The sequence below is a fragment of the Lutra lutra genome, chromosome 12 (genome assembly GCF_902655055.1).
Source record: "Lutra lutra chromosome 12, mLutLut1.2, whole genome shotgun sequence".
In the NCBI taxonomy this organism is placed as follows: domain Eukaryota; kingdom Metazoa; phylum Chordata; class Mammalia; order Carnivora; family Mustelidae; genus Lutra; species Lutra lutra.
The window spans coordinates 16,931,748-16,950,785 of NC_062289.1; the positions used below are offsets into that span (position 1 = coordinate 16,931,748).

Below are 19,038 nucleotides of genomic sequence, written 5' to 3' on the forward strand. Positions count from 1 at the left end.
TCTGTTTGTTTGTGCTCCAATGTGTCCTCGTGTCCTTCACTTAAAATAATTCACTTCCTTTTGGTTTTTGTTTTAAGATTTTATTTATTTATTTGTCAGAGAGACAGTACAAACAGGGGGAGTGGCAGGCAGAAGGAGAGGGGGAAGCAGACTCCCCACCGAGCAGGGAGCCTAATGTGGGACTCGATCCCAGAACCCTTGGATCACGACATGGCAGACACTTAACGGACTGAGCCACCCAGGTGCCCCTCCTTTCATTTTTCTTCATCTCTCTCTTCCTCTCTCGTTTCCCCATTACGTTTGACATCTGTCCTCTTATTCGTAGGTGTTCTTGTTTTGTGTAAGTGTATTTATAATTTATATAAATGATTTTGTGCTTCAGATCTCCTGTCTCTACACATGTCACTCAGAGCTACGTTTGTGATGTTATTCAAGTTATATTTATGGTGTAATTATGCTCAGACCTTCTAACTACCCTTAATAATGCATCAGAATCTTAGCCTTAGCTGTTCCCTGGGTGGTAGACACAGAGATGGCCTCCAACCCACAGGAACCTCCCGGGTATCCCCATACGGACCTACGTGAGGCTTTAGCTCAGATATGCACACCATATACACCACCGTCAATGGGACTGCGGCGTCATAGAGTAGACAAATACTGGTAAGTCCCATCAGACTGTGCTCCAGAGTGACTCCCCCAATGTACCCTCCCCAGAGATGCTGAGCCCTAGTTCTTCTTGGCATGATCCAACTTTGTCATTTTTGACAATGAATGGGTATAAAATGCTCTCCAGGGGCACTTAGCTGTCTCAGTTAACAGAGCATACAACTCCTGACCTCAGGGACGTGAGTTCAAGACCCAGGTTGAGTGTAGAGCTTATTGAGGGGTGGGGGGAAGAGGGTTAAAATGTTGCCCAGGGGCCCTTGGGTGGCTCTCTCGCTTAAGGGTCAATTTTGGCTCAGGTCATGATCTCAGAGTTTTGGGTGGAGCCCCATGTAAGTCTCCCTGCTCCACTGGGATTCTGCTTCTCTTCTGCTCCCTCTCCCCGCCCCGTCCCCGCTTGTGCTTGCACATGCTTTTTCTCTCTCTAATACATAAATAAAATCGTTAAAAAATAAATATAAAATCCTATCCAGTTGTTATAACTTTCATTTCTTTAATTACAAAGAACTCAGGATATTATTGCCAGCCATTGACATCTCCTCTTCTCTCAAGTCCCGTGTGTATCTTTTACCCATTTTTAAAAAATTTTATTATTTATTTGACAGACAGAAACCACAAGTAGGCAAAGAGGCAGGCAGAGAGAGATTGGGGGAAGCAGGCTCCCCGCTCAGCAGAGAGCCCAATGTGGGGCTCGATCCCAGGACCCTGGGATCATGACCTGAGCTGAAGGCAGAGGCTTAACCCACTGAGCCCCACAGGCGCCCCTCCTTTGCCCATTTTTTTTTTCCTTTAGAATTATTTTATTAAATCATAAATGTACAACAGCTTCTTAACTCTACACACGCACTTAAATTTTTTTAAAGGAAAAACGTTATGTCTTATTACACCATGATCCTGGCTAATAGCTTTTCAAAACTTTGAGAAAAATCTTAAAAAAGGTTTCACATGTCACCTGAAACTTACAAATTTAACATTATCAAAGAAGGAATGCTTCTACACTCTTACAAAGACCACTAGAAAGAAACAACAATTAAAAAGCTAAGAAACTGTCTCAAAGGCATTTTTTTTTTTTTACAATCCTTCCTCCACAGTAAGGTAATGTTATTAAATAATCCAATCCATTCACAAAATGGCTCTCTGCATCTGCTCTGGTGTCTTCTGCCATATCACTGCATATTTATGCGTGACTGAGATAAGAGTTTCCTTAACATTGTTATTTCGATAACCTGAAGCTGTTCTGTTACCTCTGGGCTCTCATCCTCTCCTATTTATACAGTGAAGCCTATGGCAAATAGGAAGAAGCTCAGTATCGGCTTCTCCCTCCATAACCCCCACTTCCTCCACTGCCTCCAGGACCATAGTTTCCTCCACCATATGGTCCCCCCATGTTCCTGCTACCACCAAAGTTTCCACTCTTCATTGGACCATAGTTAGAGGGTTGCTGGTTATAATTTCCAAAATCATTGTAATTTCCACTTCCATAATTTCCTCCTCCATAGTTGTCATAACCACCTCCGTAGCCCCCACCCTGGTTGCCATATCCAGGTCCTCCACCACCATATCCTCCTCTTCCTCCTCCATAACCAGGGCTACCTCCAAAATTGCCACCTCCAGGTCCTCCTCCATACCCATTATAGCCATCCCCAAATCCACGACCACTTCCATATCCATCAGATCCTCCTCTAAAGTTACTTCCTGGTCCTGGTCCAAAATTTCCACCACCACCACACGAGAATCTCCAAAACAAAAGTTACCTCCTTTGCCCATTTTTGATGGATTTTCTCTTTGGAGTTTTTTTGTTTTGTTTTGTTTTTTGTTTGTTTGTTTTGTTTTTGGATTTGCTCCTTGAGGCGGAAGAGCTCCTTGTCATTCTAAATACGGGTCCTTATCTACCTGAGTCACTGAAAACACTTAGACTCAAAACACTTAGACTCAGTGGGTTCAAAACACTTAGACTCAGTGGGTTATCTGTGGGTTCCTTACCCATGGCGTCCTTTGCTGGACAGAAATTCATTCTTCTAAGCCTGTGCTTTCTGTTCCAGGCTTTCAACAACTTTTGTTCTGGTCAAGATGGGCTACATAATTGGCAGGGCTAATGCAAAATGAAAATGCCGGGCCTCTTGTTTCAAAATTATTAAGAATGTCAAGATGGTGACAGCAAATCACACTTAAAGCAAATGTGGGGCCCTTTGAAGTGTGGGACCTGTGTGACCGCAAAGGCCACATGGCCTATGAACCTATGAAGCCTGGTTCTAACACCAGGACCATATGGTTTTTATTATTGTGGATTTGTAGTATATTGCATATCTGCCTTTAGTCGTCTTCTCTTTTTTTAAGATTTTATTTATTCATTTGAGAGAGAGAGAGAGAGAGAGCACGCAGAGTGAGAGAGAGCACAAAGCAGGGAAAACCCAAAGCCGGGCTAGATCCTGGGACTCTGGGATCATGACCTGAGCCAAAGGCAGACGCTTAACTGACTGAAAGACCCAGGTGCCCCGCCTTCAGTCTTCTTTTCCAAGTTGAGGTAGTTAATTGTAGACCATTAAGGATTCATATACATTTCAGAAAATTTGTGTTCAGAAAATTTCAGAAAAACTTTATTGAGCTCCTTGAAACATCCAACTAGGATACTGATTGAAATTTCTTCAAATTTATAGATTTTATGAGGGTAATTGACATCATTTTTGTATTAAGCCATCATTGGATGTCAATGCAATTTACTCCAGTCTTTTTTTGTGTCCTTATGTGAAATTTTACATTTTCCCTTGGTAATCTTAAAACAAATTGTATAAACAATTCTTAGATAGCATACAGTTGGCTGTTTTCCTTGATGTTTTATTTTCAATTATATTTTCTGATTGATTCTTGCTGGCATGGAAAAATGCACTCGATTTCTGTAATAGGCTCCGGAATCTGACACATTTGCTAAACATTCTTACTAGGATTGCAAACTTATTTCTTCCTCATCAATTCTTATATCGCTTTTCCCCCTTTTCTAGCTTTGGAATAAAAATTATAATCAAATTCATAAAGGGCGTTGGGCAGCTTTCACATTTCTTACCAACCACGGAACAACCGTGGATAAAACTGGTTGCCGGGAGTTGGCAATAGTAGAGGGAGGGGTTTCGCACGTGAGCAGCACGAAGGAGATCTTTGTGGTGAGAGACAGTTCTGTGTCCTGGTTGTGGTGTGGGTTACACAATCTACACATGCGTTAAAAGGACATAGAGCTAGCCACCCACATTGTACCAATGGCAATTCTCTCTATATTATGCTGTAGTTATGTCCGATGCAACCATTAGGAGGAACATGAGAGACACAGGGCCCTTCTGAGTCTGTGTTTTCATGGATTCCAGTATTTTTTTTTAATTTTTTAAATAAACATATATTTTTATTCCCAGGGGTACAGGTCTGTGAATCGCCAGGTTTACACACTTCACAGCACTCACCATAGCACATACCCTCCCCAATATCCATAACCCTACCCCCCCAACCCTCCTCCCCCCATCAACCCTCAGTTTGTTTTGTGAGATTAAGAGTCACTTATGGTTTGTCTCCCTCCCAATCCCATCTTGTTTCATTTACTCTTCTCCTACCCCCTCAACCCCCCATGTTGCATCTCCTCTCCCTCATATCAGGGAGATCATATGATAGTTGTCTTTCTCCGATTGACTTATTTCGCTAAGCATGATACCCTCTAGTTCCATCCATGTCGTCGCAAAAGATTTCATTTCTTTTGATGGCTGCATAGTATTCCATTGTGTATATATACCACATCTTCTTTATCCATTCATCTGTTGATAGACATCTAGGTTCTTTCCATAGTTTGGCTATTGTAGACATTGCTGCTATAAACATTCGGGAGCACGTGCCCCTTCGGATCACTACGTTTGTATCTTTAGGGTAAATACCCAGCAGTGCAATTGCTGGGTCATAGGGTAGTTCTATTTTCAACATTTTGAGGAAACTCCATGCTGTTTTCCAGAGTGGTTGCACTAGCTTGCATTCCCACCAACAGTGTAGGAGGGTTCCCCGTTCTCCGCATCCTCGCCAGCATCTGTCATTTCCTGACGTGTTAATTTTAGCCATTCTGACTGGTGTGAGATATCTCATTGTGGTTTTGATTTGTATTTCCCTGATGCTGAGTGATATGGAGCACTTTTTCATGTGTTTGTTGGCCACCTGGATGTCCTCTTTGCAGAAATGTCTGTTCATGTCTTCTGCCCATTTCTTGATTGGATTGTTTGTTCTTTGGGTGTTGAATTTGCTAAGTTCTTTATAGATTTTGGACACTAGCCCTTTATCTGATATGTGGTTTGCAAATATCTTCTCCCATTCTGTCAGTTGTCTTTTGGTTTTGTTCACTGTTTCCTTTGCTGTGCAAAACTTTTGATCTTGGTAAAATCCCAATAGTTCATTTTTGCCCTTGCTTCTCTTGCCTTTGGCGATATTCCTAGGAAGATGTTGCTGCGGCTGAGGTCGAAGAGGTTGCTGCCTGTGTTCTCCTCAAGGATTTTGATAGATTCCTTTCTCATATTGAGGTCCCTCATCCATTTTGAGTCTATTTTCGTGTGTGGTGTAAAGAAATGATCCAATTTCATTTTTCTGCATGTGGCTGTCCAATTTTCCCAACACCATTTATTGAAGAGGCTGTCTTTGTTCCATTGGACATTCTTTCCAGTTTTGTCGAAGATGAGTTGACCATAGAGTTGAGGGTCTAATGCTGGGCTCTCTATTCTGTTCCATTGATCTATGTGTCTGTTTTTGTGCCAGTACCATGCTGTCTTGATGATGACAACTTTGTAATAGAGCTTGAAGTCCGGAATTGTAATGCCACCAACTTTGGCTTTCTTTTTCAATATTCCTTTGGCTATTCGAGGTCTTTTCTAGTTCCGTATAAATTTTAGGATTATTTGTTCCATTTCTTTGAAAAAAATGGATGGTACTTTGATAGGAATTGCATTAAATGTGTAAATTGCTTTAGGTAGCATAGACATTTTCACAATATTTATTCTTCCAATCCAGGAGCATGGAACATTTTTCCATTTCTTTGTGTCTTCCTCAATTTCTTTCATGAGTACTTTATAGTTTTCTGTGTATAGATTCTTAGCCTCTTTGGTTAGGTTTATTCCTAGGTATCTTTGGATTCCAGTATTTGATGACCATCTATTCCAATAATTCAGCTTCGTGTGGTCCACATATTTTTTCAAGTCAGTGTCCTTAATGCCAAGAATATAGGACTTATGGTACAGTTGGATTTTCTTTAAAGTTTGATTAATATATATGGCATAGTTGACCACTTTCCCTGAAAATTACTTGGTCTGATCTATGTTGCCAGAGCCAGACCCTCACGTTATGCCAACAACAACCAACATATGGCACCTATTATGTGCCAGGCACTGTTTTCAATGCCTTTGGTCCATTCTCTCCTTTACTTCTCACACGATCCTATGAGATTATGAGTAATCATTTCAATCTCCCTTTTACAGATTCATAAACGGAAGCGAAAGTTCATAAATAATGTAAACAGCAACGTAAACCTGCCCCTTCTTTATTGCTCACAAGAACCAGAGCTGGGTGTTTAAACTAGCCAGTAAGGGGGCGCCTGGGTGGCTCAGTGGGTTAAAGCCTCTGCTCAGGTCATGGTCTTAGAGTCCTGGGATCCAGCCCTCTGCTCAGCAGGGAGCCTGCTTTCTCCTGTCTCTCTCTCTCTGCCTGCCTCTGCCTGCTTGTGATCTCTGTCTGTCAAATAAATCAATAAACTCTTTTTTAAAAAATAAAAATAAATAAATAGATAAACTAGCCAGTAAGGATCAGAGCTGTGTGTTCAAATCCATCCTGACCTGAAGCCATACCTCTTGCCCTCTAAAATACACAAAAATACCCTTTTTTAAATTTGTCAGCTTGGTATGGAAGTTCTTATCTGTAACTGAAGATAATGATATTCCTTAGCACGAGTGGGGAGAAAATCTCCACGTACAGCTTAGCATCTCTTCCTGCATTTCTGTGTCTGTCTTTATTAATAATTAGATTTCTGAGAGCTAACCTATAAGTTAGATGGAAGGAACTGTCTTCTGCTCACATGTGTACCTTTAAAAAAATCCATATATGGATATATGACTTTAAAACCTCCCAGCCAGAACTGGATAAACAGTGTTTGATGAGCAAGCGGGACTAACCTGACTTCCGCCCTGCACCCCTGACTCTTCTGGTCAGTTCTACTGCTCAGGCCACTGGGGCTCAGCCAGCCGGTGCCTGGGATCACTCGCCTCTTTTAAGGGATTCTAAGTATTCCAGGTTGTTGCTGTAATGACAATAACTGAGCCTCCCTTTTTCCCTCCGCTGGGTATGACTCTCTGTCTCCCACCATGCGCAGAACCCTGGAGCCGGCATCTACTTGATCATCGTAGCCAACGACCCTCTTTGAAGCTAAATTGTCCGAATTACAAGACTGACCACATACCTCCATTCCTCACAATTGTGCCCAGTCACAATGAACAAAGTTAAATGTAACTCTCAGAGAAGAGAACATATTCACTGTTATCAAACACTTGGATAAAGCACTATATTCAGATTATAAAAAGAACCCTTACAAATCAGCAATTTCTTAAAAGCCAAAGAAGCTGATTTAAAATCTGCAAAGGACATGAACAGGCAACTATTGGAGAAGGAAATCCCAGGAACCAATAAATATGAGAAAGGAGTTCAATCTCCCCAGCAAACCACAATTAGACACCATTCTTTTCTACCTCTCTGATGGCTAAAAATTTATAAAGTTGGTGGAATTCAGTATTAGTAAGAATATAAAGAAATAATTCTCTCACTGTGGCCTCCTAGAAGTTACCCTCCCTGCAAACAGAAACTAGATGCCTGAGCATTACTGCTCCCCGTGCACAGTCCTGACAGGAAGTCAAGGTGCTATTTCTTGTCACCACAGACACTGACAGGGTCTGTAGACGCTGCTGTCACTCTACGTTCCCACTCCCTGTGACATGAGGTCCAATCTTTCCCAGCACTGGTGTGGAGGAAGTCAAGGCCCAAAGCAAAGCCTGGGCTTCATTGGTGTACCAGTGGTCGGCCAGGAGGCGGTGGAATGGACCTGACAGAGGCCTGTGCTGAGCTCAGCAGCTCACTGGCCTTCCTCTCCATCCTGTGAGCTGCCTCTCAGTCCGCCACCAAGCTGCTCTTTAGCCAAAGCTCTCCAGAGTTGGTGGCTGTGGTCTAACCAAAGACTCCTTCCTAACTGATATCCCCATCCGCAGTGACCCAGCCATTCAGCATCTCAGAATCTGCCCCGGGAAACACATGAGCCGCAGTGGCAAGATGGTCATGGCAGTAATGCCTCTAAAGGCCAAAAAGTAGACACACACTGTTAGGTGGAACCACATGAAAATTCCATTTTATGGGATGAAAACTGTTTAATGTCAGAAATCTCAGAGAGTTCAATCCCTGTCAGGAAAAGGTTAAATGAACTGTGGTACTTTCATATTTTACAATGCTCTGTGACAATGAAAATGAGATAGACCTATATTTGTTGCTATGGGAAAGTCTCCAAGACACACTATTCTGTGGGGAAAAAAGAAGTTCAAGAACAATAAATACAGGGGTGTCTGGGTGGCTCAGTCGGTTAAGTGGCCAGCTTCTGATTTCAGCTCAGGTCATGATCTCAGGGTCGTGAGATCAAGTCCCATGTCAGGCTCCATGCTCCGAGGGGAGTCTGCTTGAGAGTCTCTCTCTGTCTCCCTCTTCCCCACCCTCTGCTCGAATAGTCTCTCTCCTCTCAAATAAATCATGAAATCTTTTTTAAAAAAAGAACAATAAGTATATTTTTCAATTTATAGAACAAAATATCTTTCTAGTAGATAAAAATGCAAGGAGAATGTTCTGGAAATTTCTAGAAGGATATACACCTAGTGATAGCTGCTGTTATCCAAGAAGGGGACTGAGAATTGAGGGAACAAAAAAAGAAAAAGACTACTTAAACTTGGTCTGGATTGTTTTGATTCTTTTACAGTCAGGATAGATTAATATATTATTTAGTAAATATAATACACAAACAATAAAATATTTAAAATTTTAAAAATCAATATATATTTACAAGAAACTTCTTCAGTGGTTTTTCATTATCTAGAGTAGAAGTTGGCACACTGCGGTCCTGTGCTTGTAAGTAAAATCTTCTAGGAAAACAGTATGTCCTTTGCTTACATGTTGTTAGCGCTGCATTCTGGATACAGGCAGGGTTCGTTGGTTGCAACAGAGGTTGTGCGGCCCACAAAACTGAAGTATTTGCTATCTGGTCCTTGAAGACTGCAGACCTCTTATCTAGAGCTGTGATTCTCAAGCTGGGGCAGACATGAGAATACCCCGTGGCATCTTTAAACAACACTAAGACCCAGCATTCACCCTCACAAAGAATGAGGTCAGGGTATGGCTTAGGCATTAATTGGTTTTTAAAATTTTCCCAGGTGATGCTCTGTACAGCCAGGCTCAATTGCTCTGATGTTTAGCATTAATTCCAGACTCCTGAGGGTGGATTAAGAGGTCCTTCGTGACCGGACCTGCCTCTCCAGGCTCATCCTCCCACGCCCACACCCATTTCCTCTGCTCCATGATACAGAACGCACCGGGCCTGCACTTGTCTGTTAATCTGCCTGGAATGTCCTTCCTTCCTGTCTGCCTGACAAATGTTGAATCATCCTTTGGGTCTTGGCAGAAGGATGGTCTCCCCTGGGAAGCAATCTAGACTCTGCCTTGGTCTATCACGCTAAAAGGAGTGTTAATGGTTCACCTGTCCGTCTCCCACGTGAGGGACGAGTCCTATTTCCATTGATGGATATCTCAGAGGAGGAGCTCAGAAAACATTTGTTGGATTGAGTTAAACCTTGAAAAAATTAAACTGAAATGTCCCAAATCCAGCTCCATGAATGTATTTTGAGGTCCTCCATGTGTCAAGAAACCCAGGAACAACTTAAAAAAACTGAGTGTCTTTATTAGAGATAAGCTACATGATTCCTGATTGCTTTCTCTGTCACTGAGTATCCCAAATGCTGTAGCCTGAAGTTTAAGGATCTGGAACTATAAGAGTCCAAGGAGATAAAAACAAGAACGATGTCAATACTGAGCCTGACTTTACCCTTCGATAAAACTGTAAAGGACTAATACAGAGAGATATCCAATTATTCACTTGAGAAGATCAAATTCCACTTTTTTTTTTTTTCCAGTTGGTGTTCTGCTTTCTAAACTGATTGGATTTATGGTTTTCTGGCTGAGGTTATTTTGGATGCATGTAAATTTCAATTGCATTTGCTTCCTTTCTGATTATGACCTCAAATGGACATGTTGCCCTTTCCTTGCCTCCTGCATTAATTGGTTTCTGTCAGGAACCCGAGATGCTGGGCCACAGGCGCCATGCAAATAAGAATACATCGTGATTATCTTGGGAGGGAGGCACAGAAGAAACGAAGGACGAATCCCACCTGCTACTTCAGATCACATGGCCGTTGTTTTAAGTTTTTGTTTCCAAAAGATGAAAACTCATTTCACTTCCGCTGGGCTAATTGGCAGACAGGTAGGCTTTCTCACGTGATGGGGGTAACAGGCAGATATTAAACTGTGGAGCTGATTAATTTCTGGGTTTGAAAGGAGGAAAGACAGACCCTGGCCAGTGGTACTATATTTTAAAATATCGATGCCCTGATACCATTAAGTTGAAGGCAGCAGAAGCTCCTAGAATGCTAAGCCACAAATAAATCCTGAAAGTAACGATCATCTACAGCATCATCAGCAAATATTTATGAAGCACCTACCAGATCCCTGTGTTACACTGGAGAATTTTTAAAATGAGGATTGAACAGTCCTTGTGCTATAGCTGATGCTACAGGGCATACACATAAAATGTCAGCCGTCTGTTGCCGGATATCTCCTTGCTGTGTAAGTAAGCACATCTGCATGTGCTATCAATCTGATATTGGAAGTTCCTAAAGCAGCTTTTTACAAACACCTTCTGGTACTCCCCCTTGTCTGGTCAACTATTAATCTTGGACTTGGAGACCAAGAATAGCAGGTGTGTTCATTGCCTGTTACTGCTATAACAAATTCCTATATACTCGGTGGCTTAAAGCCACAGATATTTGTTCTCTCACAATTTTGGAGGCCAGAAGTCCAAAATCAGTATCACTGGGCAGAAATCAAGATGTCAGCAGGGCCACACACCTTCTGGAGGCTCCAGGAGAGAACCCGTTCCTTGCCCCTTCCAGCTGCTAACAGCTGCTGGCATCCCTTGGCTTGTGACCTCATCACTCTGATGTCTGCCTCTATGGTCACATCACCTTCCCCTCTGGGTATCTAATCTCCCCCCATAGGAGGTCACGTTCACAGGTCTCAGGCATGAGAATGTCAATGTCATCTGGGGGGCCATGCTTCAGCCTATCACAGCCTGGATGTGTCTGAAATCCAGCCAGGCCAGACATTTCAGTGGATGCCACTCTGTCACCCTTTCTCTATTATAAGATTTTATTTGTTTCAGCAATTTTTCTGTGCCTAGCTCCAGCATGCAGGGAGGAAAATAGTCTCCAGACTGACGACCAGACACAAAAAGAGGCAACATCTGAGAATCCAGATCAAGTTGATGGTCCATCCTCCAATGATAACAAGAGAACAAATCCTCAGCTGGGACCAGTGACCGCTAGCCTACGTGGTGAGAACCTGCCTACAGCTCGCCCCCTACAACAGGGTATAAAACCATGGGCCTTGCCTTCCAGGAAAGAAGATGAGACACAGGGAGGAGACAAGAAGTAATCATTCTGAGAGATGAAAGATGAAGCCAGAGGGAGTAACTTATCAGAGAAGGAAACTCAGTAGCCCGGCCATCAGGGTGGGCTGAGAAACTTGACATGGGGACCAGGGAGAAGGGACTTGAGGGGTTAAAATTTTTTAAAGCATAAATAGCTGCTTGGGGATGATTTCAGGGATGTTAAGAGATTAGCGAAAACAGGAAATGAAAAGCCCTGTAGGCTGCTTGGGAACCAGAGCTCCCCCAATTTGTCCCTGAGGAATTAAGTGCAGGAACACGAGGGCATCATGTGAACTGGCGGGGTGAGAGGGCTCGCTTTGCTGAGCACAGTTTTAATTCCATATAAATAGCGTCCCCTGAAAGGCCTCTGTTGAAGATGGTGTTATAAATCGTCCAGGTCGATCTTATGAAATGGTCATGGGCGGGCTGGTACATCGCAAAGAAAATGAGTTTCGGGATCTACCAGAAACCACTTATTTTGTTTGTTTTGCTTTTCATCTCAGGAATAGATGCATACTTTTTTAATCTGGAGGGTATGTTGGGTTGCCATAGGTTTCTGTATTCGTTTCCCAGTGCTGTCCTCACTTCCACAAACTGGGTGACTTATAACAACAGACGTGTGTTGTGCCACAGAGCTGGAGATGGGACGTCTGAAATCACGGGGTCCGTGGGGGTGGTCCCTTTTGGAGACTCTGAGAGAGATTCTATTCCTGCCTCGCTCCTAATTTGGATCCCAGCCTTGGGATAGATGGATCTATAGAGTCCTCTCCATCTTTAGGTATATATTAATAAGGATTTATTCACTAAATTCTAGATCTAGGACATAGTCCCTAAATGCTACAAATTCACCATTCCACAGTATAGTCCAATATTTAACACACAGCAAGAAAACAAGGAGATGTGGGGGCACAGAAGGGAAAGTGGTGATAGAGCGAAAGAATAGAACAAACAGCAAGCAATTTGGTCACTGAGCTGTGTGGCTAGACAAATAGAAGTGAGCTTCCTGCAGGTCTGTAGGAGTTTCCTATGGCTGCTGGAACAAATTACCAGAACTTTGTGGCTTAAAACAACGTATGTGTATTATCTTACGGTTCTGGAGTTTAGAAGTCCAAAATGGGCTTTACAGGGTGTTACGAGTTGAACTGAATATTTTCCCCAATATTCATCTGCTACCCTAAACTTGAGTATCTCAGCCTGTCACTATCCTTGGAGTTAGCGTCTTTTTTTAAAAAGGTGGTTAGTTGGGGCGCCTGGGTGGCTCAGTGGGTTAAAGCCTCTGCCTTCGGCTCAGGTCATGATCCCAGGGTCCTGGGATCAAGCCCGGCGTTGGGCTCTCTGCTCGGCGGGGAGCCTGCTTCCTCCTCTCATTCTTTCTGCCTGCCTCTCTGCCTACTTGTGATCTCTGTCAAATAAATAAAATCTTTAAAATCAATCAATCAATTAAAAAGGTGGTTAGGGACATGCGGGTGGCTCAGTCAGTTAAGCACCTGACTCTTGATTTTGGTTCAGGTCATGATCTCAGGTCATGAGATGGAGCCCCGTGTCAGGCTCCACACCAAGTGTGGAGTCTGCTTAAGATTCTCTCTTTCGGGGACACCTGGTGGCTCAGTCGGTTAAGCGTCTGCCTTCAGCTCAGGTCATGATTTTGGGATCCTGGGATCGAGTCCTGCATCAGGCTCCCTGCTCAGCAGGGAGCCTGATTCTCCCTCTCTCTCTGTTGCTCCAACTGCTTGTGCACTCACTCACTCTCTCTGACAAATAAATCAATAAAATCTTAAAAAAAAAAAAAAAGAAGATTCTCTCTCGGAGTCCCTCTGCCCCCCCACCTCTCTCTCTCTCTCCCCCCCCAAAATAATAATAATAAAAGTAATAAAAGAGGTGATTAAGTGAAAACAAGGCTGTTAGGGTGGGGCCTAATCCTGTCTGACTAGTGTCCAATAACACCGATATCTGTACATTCAGAGTGACACCAAGGAGAAGGTGTCATCTGTCATCTGCAAGTCAAGGACAGAAGTCTCAGAGGAAGCCAACCTTTCTGGCACCTTGATTTTGACCTTCCAGCCTCCTGAACTGTGAGAAAATTAATTTCTTCTTGTTTAAGTCCCTCAGTACGTGTACTTTGTTACAGCAGGCCTAATAGACTAATACAAGGGGGTTGAGTTTGTGTCTCCTTTTGGTAACTTGTCTGACTTACGTTTTTACCAGCAATCACCAGTAAATGGCCCTATTTTCAACTAACCATCACAATGATCAAAATTCGTATAAGAAGCTCCCTTGAAATTCAGATCCTCAGATCCAGCTCCTAGAGGCTCAGCTAGCAGTTGGGGAAGGGGGGCTATGGCAGTGGTGGTAAATGTCTGATAAGCTGCGCTCTGCCCCAAACAAGAACGTGTACGTTTACAATATAGAGAGATTATTATAAGTTATACTGATGTAAACGATGTATAGCACGCTGTATTAACGTGCTCGGGCCGCCATGAGGAAACACCACAGATGAAGTGGCTTAAACAAAGGAAATGGATTTCCTTATAGTCCTGGACTCAGAAGTCCAAGAGCCAGGTGTCAACAGGGTAGGTTTCTTCCACGTCCTCTCTCCTTGACTTGCGGTTGGGTATCATCTCCCTGTGTCTTCCTTTGATCCTTCTGTGAGTGTGTCTGTGTCCTCATGTCCTCTTCCCATAAGGGCACCAGTCAGCTGAGATTAAGACCCACTCTCATCACCTCATCCTACCTCATTTAAGATCTCCTTAAAGACCTACCCCCAAATAGAGTCCCATTCTAAAATAAAGTACTAGGGTTAGAACTTCAACATGTGAATTTTGGGAGAACACAACTAAGCCCATAATACATGCAAATTACAAATAGTTATGAAATCAACAATACTCCTACTCCTTATTATCAAGTCCACATAGAGCCAACTGAGTCTCCCAGAAGGCTTCCACTGATGTTTGCAAACTCATGTATCTATAGCGAACCCCTAGTTTCCATTGACCGATGAGTGTAGTCCCAGCATGATCATCAGGTGATATTTTCGTTCCATGTTAATGAGTAATATGGATGGGAAACCAGAAGGATGTATGTCAGAACTTCACTCAATTGTCAATGACGTGAGCAACGTTTTTGCCGAGTTGGAGGACAGATTGCAAGCGCTACTTACAATGTAATGGCCATGGACCTATGACACTTCAAGTTGAATTTGCACTTGTAACATTTTCTCCATCAATTTCTTAGATGTCCAGACAGCCAACAAAAACACTAAATCAAGCCCTGACCTGGGGTGATGGCCAACTTCCATGGTGAATACACTTCAGCCACGGCTGACTTCCAGCCCCCAGCCTGATGGCCGTGAATGTGAGGCTGGCAGACCACATGCCCAGCAGCGTGTTTCCACCCTTCCCACCATTCGGACACAGTCGACACGAGTAACTTCAAGAGTACCAATAGGAGTAACGTAATAAAACAAGGAAGTGATGAATTTTGAGTAGTCATTACTTCTGTTCTTACAGTAATTTGTCAACTCCAATGATTCAACTCTTAAAAGTAACTGCCTTTGACAACCAGCTTGGAAATTTAACAGACGGCTCTTGCGAGCCTGTGCAGACCGGCTGGAGTGGAATCAAGACATCTTTAAAGCTGCTGCAGATTGTCAGAATCTGAGAAACACAGCCTCCCCATTCCACAGGTGGGGTAAGTCGTTTAGCAAAGTAACATCGCTTGGGTGAGGCCAGGCACACAACTGGCTCTGGGTGGATGCAGGCGGCTGGACGCACGCTGTCTGTGGGTCAGCAGCCTATCTCTAAAATGTGCCTCATTTACCAGAAAAGTGCAATGAGGAAAGAAACAGGTGGGTAGGTGCAGGGGTTCGGGTAGAGGGAGAACTGAGAAGAGAGAGAGGAGTGATTGCGGTGGAGGAAGGACATCCCAGACAAGGGACCGCCTCTGAGTTAGAAATGGGTGCATATAAGGAGGAAGGCAGATAACACCATCCCGCTCAAGGAGAAAGGCCATGGAAGGGGGGAAATGATTAGCCAGGAGGGAGGAAGCCAGAGGTCTTTTAGGGGGCGAGGTTGTATGTGATAGGAGACTAAATGTAGATTGCTGTGGATTATGGGTTTAGAAACAAAATAAGAAACAACCAAAAAAAAAAAAAAAAAAAAAAAAAAGGAGAAGGAAAGGGGCCAGAATGCTGGCCTGAGGACTTCAGCAACAAAAGAGGGATAAGATCAGATGGTGACCCAAGATGTTCCTAACAAAACACCATCAGTTCTAAAATGGGATTTGAAGATGGCCATTGAATTAGTTGGATTTATATGTTTTCCAATGTCGCATTAAATGTCAGGACATATAATCCAGCGACCCAAAAATCAAAACACACAGATAGTGTTTAATGGATTTGCTCCCTTTAAGATGAAGGACACGCATTGGAAAGCAAATGGAAAAGGACGGCGGAAAGCGAGAGACTCAGGTTTAGAATCCGGGCACCAAACTTGTCCCTCTAGCCACGTCCATGTCCACAATCATTAAGGTAGCCCTCCCCACCCGACCTCCCCCCAGCTGGCTCTAAGGTCAGTCTCTCCCCTGCTCTGAACAGCCACGACTCCCACTCCCTCCCTCGAGACCAAACCTCCCTGCCTGAGTGCCCCCAACCCTCTCTCCCCACTGGATGTCTCAGACCCCACCCATTACCGGAGGTCCTGCCTCCGTCCTCTCTGGGCTTGGGGGTGGCAATGGAGCTTTAACACATGCTTGTATGACAATTCGATATGTTAAAAAGGCATAAAGAAGAAAATAAGAAACACCTATGTTACTATCGCCCAGCTTAAAAAGTGAAACGTGACTCATCATTTCATGACCCCAGTCATACCCAGAGCCGGACCAGCCCGATTTGGAAATCATGGGTCTCACGCGTCTCTTTCCACTGTCTGTCAGACATACACCTGTCTCCCTGAGCAACCCAGCAGCTTGATTTCACGGCTGACCCCTTTATACCCCACATGTATTCTTCTGCTACTTTCTTTGTTCTTTCTGCATAAGTGCCTCCCACAGACATTGGCCTGTGTGGTTCTGCTTTATTCCTTTTTGCCGTGTTCTTTTCTTATTTGTCTCATTGCTTATTTTAGGCAGTGATCGTAAGTGCAAGCTTGGGAATCCAATAACCTGGGCTCAGATTCTACCTCCCACTTATTTGGGGCAAAGTATTTTACATCGCTGTGGCTCCCTTTGCTCATAATAGAGGAAACTCCCTGCTCAGCGTGGGGCTGTTGGAACTCATTAGGACGACCCTCACGCAGGCTGGGAGTCATCCTCCGCGGAAAAGTGCTCTCTAAATATCGACTCCTCATTTCTCCATCCACAGACGGTCAGGAAAACCAGACTGAGAAGGACGGTCAGAACCACGCTCTGCGCTCAAGATTCTCAGGCAAAATGTCAAAAGCAACAGCATCGGTGTTTTCTGGTGCGTAAGAAAGCAAATCAATTGCAACAACCACACATAGTATTCATCTATCAAATTAACTGATAGTCATGTGTCCCATTTATATAAATCATTTTATTCTTTCTTGGACCATTCACCTTTGGGAAACTTTTTTCACCAAAAAAAAAAAAAAAAAAAAAAAAAAGATTTTCCATTTCCAAGCCACTACAGACGGAATATTTTGGAACATGACTAGAGTGACTTGTAAGGCGAATGGAGTGTCAACACTGCTGTGTGACTAAAAATGACATCATGCCTCACCACCTCATCACCGGCAGTATCAGCCAGTCCCTGCACCCTGTGGTTTTCTTGGCCTGTATGTTTGGCCCGGGTTTGTCAGAATGTTCCCCGCTTGGTTTCGGCAAGCGTTCTAACAAAACATCATCAGTTCTAAAATGGGATTTGAAGACAGCCATTGAATTAGTTGGATTTATATGTTTTCCAATGTCGCATTAAATGTCAGGACATATAATCCAGTGTCAAATGGCAATTACTTCCAATATGCTCTTTTGAATTCCCCCATACTAGAGCAAATTTTCATCTCCCTGTATGATGTGTATTTGCTACTCTTTCCCAACTCACAATAAATTAGTCATGTGTTCAAATGCAAATGGAAATTGCTATGATGGTTTCTCTGGCTTTGGAAAGAGTTGAGTTTTTACTATTGCTTCTTGTTAGTGGTTTCCTTCAGCATCCACAATGAATCATTCTCCAGGAGAGGTTACCCCACTGAAAAAAGAATCTGATTTCCTGCCCCTTTTTGGCAGGAAGGTATGTGTTCCTTTAGTTATGAGAATAATTCAGGGAAACTAACAAAAAATAAATTATGGAGGCCTATGACATGGAAAGGGCTTTGGCTAGAGTCAAACTTCTTCCAGTGTGGGCCAGTGCCTTCACCAACACACTCCTCAGAATTTATTGTCAAATACATAATGGGTAAAACTTGGTCCCTATCATTATCTAAAGCAGACTAAACTTCTAGAAAAAGAAATCAGTAAGTTATCTCATATGACCGTAAAATGCTACCAACTTCGATCATAGTAAACAGCATCTTACAATTTATAAACAGTTCTCATTACTAAGAGGTCGGTCCTCATGAAATTCCTTCTGGCTAAATTAAATACCACTTCCTCCCTTGCCCTTGTGCAATAAAAATTCCTCCTCCCTCCTTGATTCCTGGAGCAATTTATAAATTGAGGCTCATCTTGCCTTCCCTCTTTGGTTCTGTTTTTAATTATCAAGAGTTTTTCTAGAATTCTCCCAGCACAAACCTCCAATTTCCCTGTATTCGCCTACCCAATAGGACAGAAAAACCTACTTACTTCTTAGAGCGTATTCTTTGGGCTCCACTGAATTCAAATCGGAAAGGAATTCATCAGTGTCTCGCATGCATTTGAGAGAAATGTTTCCTGTGGGAAACACAAAAGGTAATTGAGACAGAAAAGACAGCAGACACAATAATAAAGTCAGGACCATCATTGTCCCTTAACCTGCCAGGGTAAAACTCCCCTCTAAGACAAAGAGCCTTATATTTATGAAACCCTCGTCTCTACTATGCTGGGGGGCAATGTGGCAAGGCTCACTCCTTAACATGCAGAGATAAGCTATGTGTCCTCAGCCACCTGCAAAGCCGCTGAGATGAACAAACCATGGAAACCGATTTATACACAACTTGCTATTGTTCACTAAACTTACGCTGCGGATGTGGGGGCCGCTGGCCACCTGGCTTCCTTTAGCTCCGCAGATTAACGCTGCCGCCTAACCCGGGTGGGCTGGTTTGTCCCGAGCTGGATGTCTTGTGTCTATCTCTGGATTTAAAAGATACACGGAGGATGTTAAGTGGCAATACTGGGTATTTTCCAGGAATGATTAAGAATCTGGCCTATGGCACGTTCAGATAAACCAAAAGCAGAGAAGGGCTTCTTCGGGATCATCTGGGTATCTTCCGCATCTGTGACTGCGTCCTCCGGACTTGAACGTGATGATGGCGTGGGAGTCGTGAACTCCCCCACGGAAAGAGACAGCTCTGCAGTAGGACAAATGAGCCCCTGCAGCCTCATGTCGGGGCTTAGACACACATCCTGAGACGGAAATGATGCTGTACAAAAGA

The 19,038-nt window shown here is 43.4% G+C and overlaps 1 protein-coding gene and 1 long non-coding RNA gene across 2 annotated transcripts in view; both read right to left on the reverse strand.

Moving 5' to 3' along the window:
- LOC125082378 (O-acyltransferase like protein-like) overlaps positions 1 to 19,038 on the reverse strand; it is a 77,897-nt gene that overhangs the window by 58,033 nt on the left and 826 nt on the right. Inside the window, exon 2 of the mRNA XM_047697946.1 lies at positions 18,251 to 18,337. Within this exon, the coding sequence (XP_047553902.1) occupies positions 18,251 to 18,337 (87 nt within the window). The remainder of the gene's footprint in view (positions 1 to 18,250; positions 18,338 to 19,038) is intronic.
- On the reverse strand, positions 1,440 to 2,424 carry LOC125082379 (uncharacterized). Its single transcript, XR_007121961.1, has 2 exons — positions 2,272 to 2,424; positions 1,440 to 2,151 (listed from the first exon to the last, which is right to left on the reverse strand). It is a non-coding gene; the product is annotated as an uncharacterized LOC125082379 (long non-coding RNA).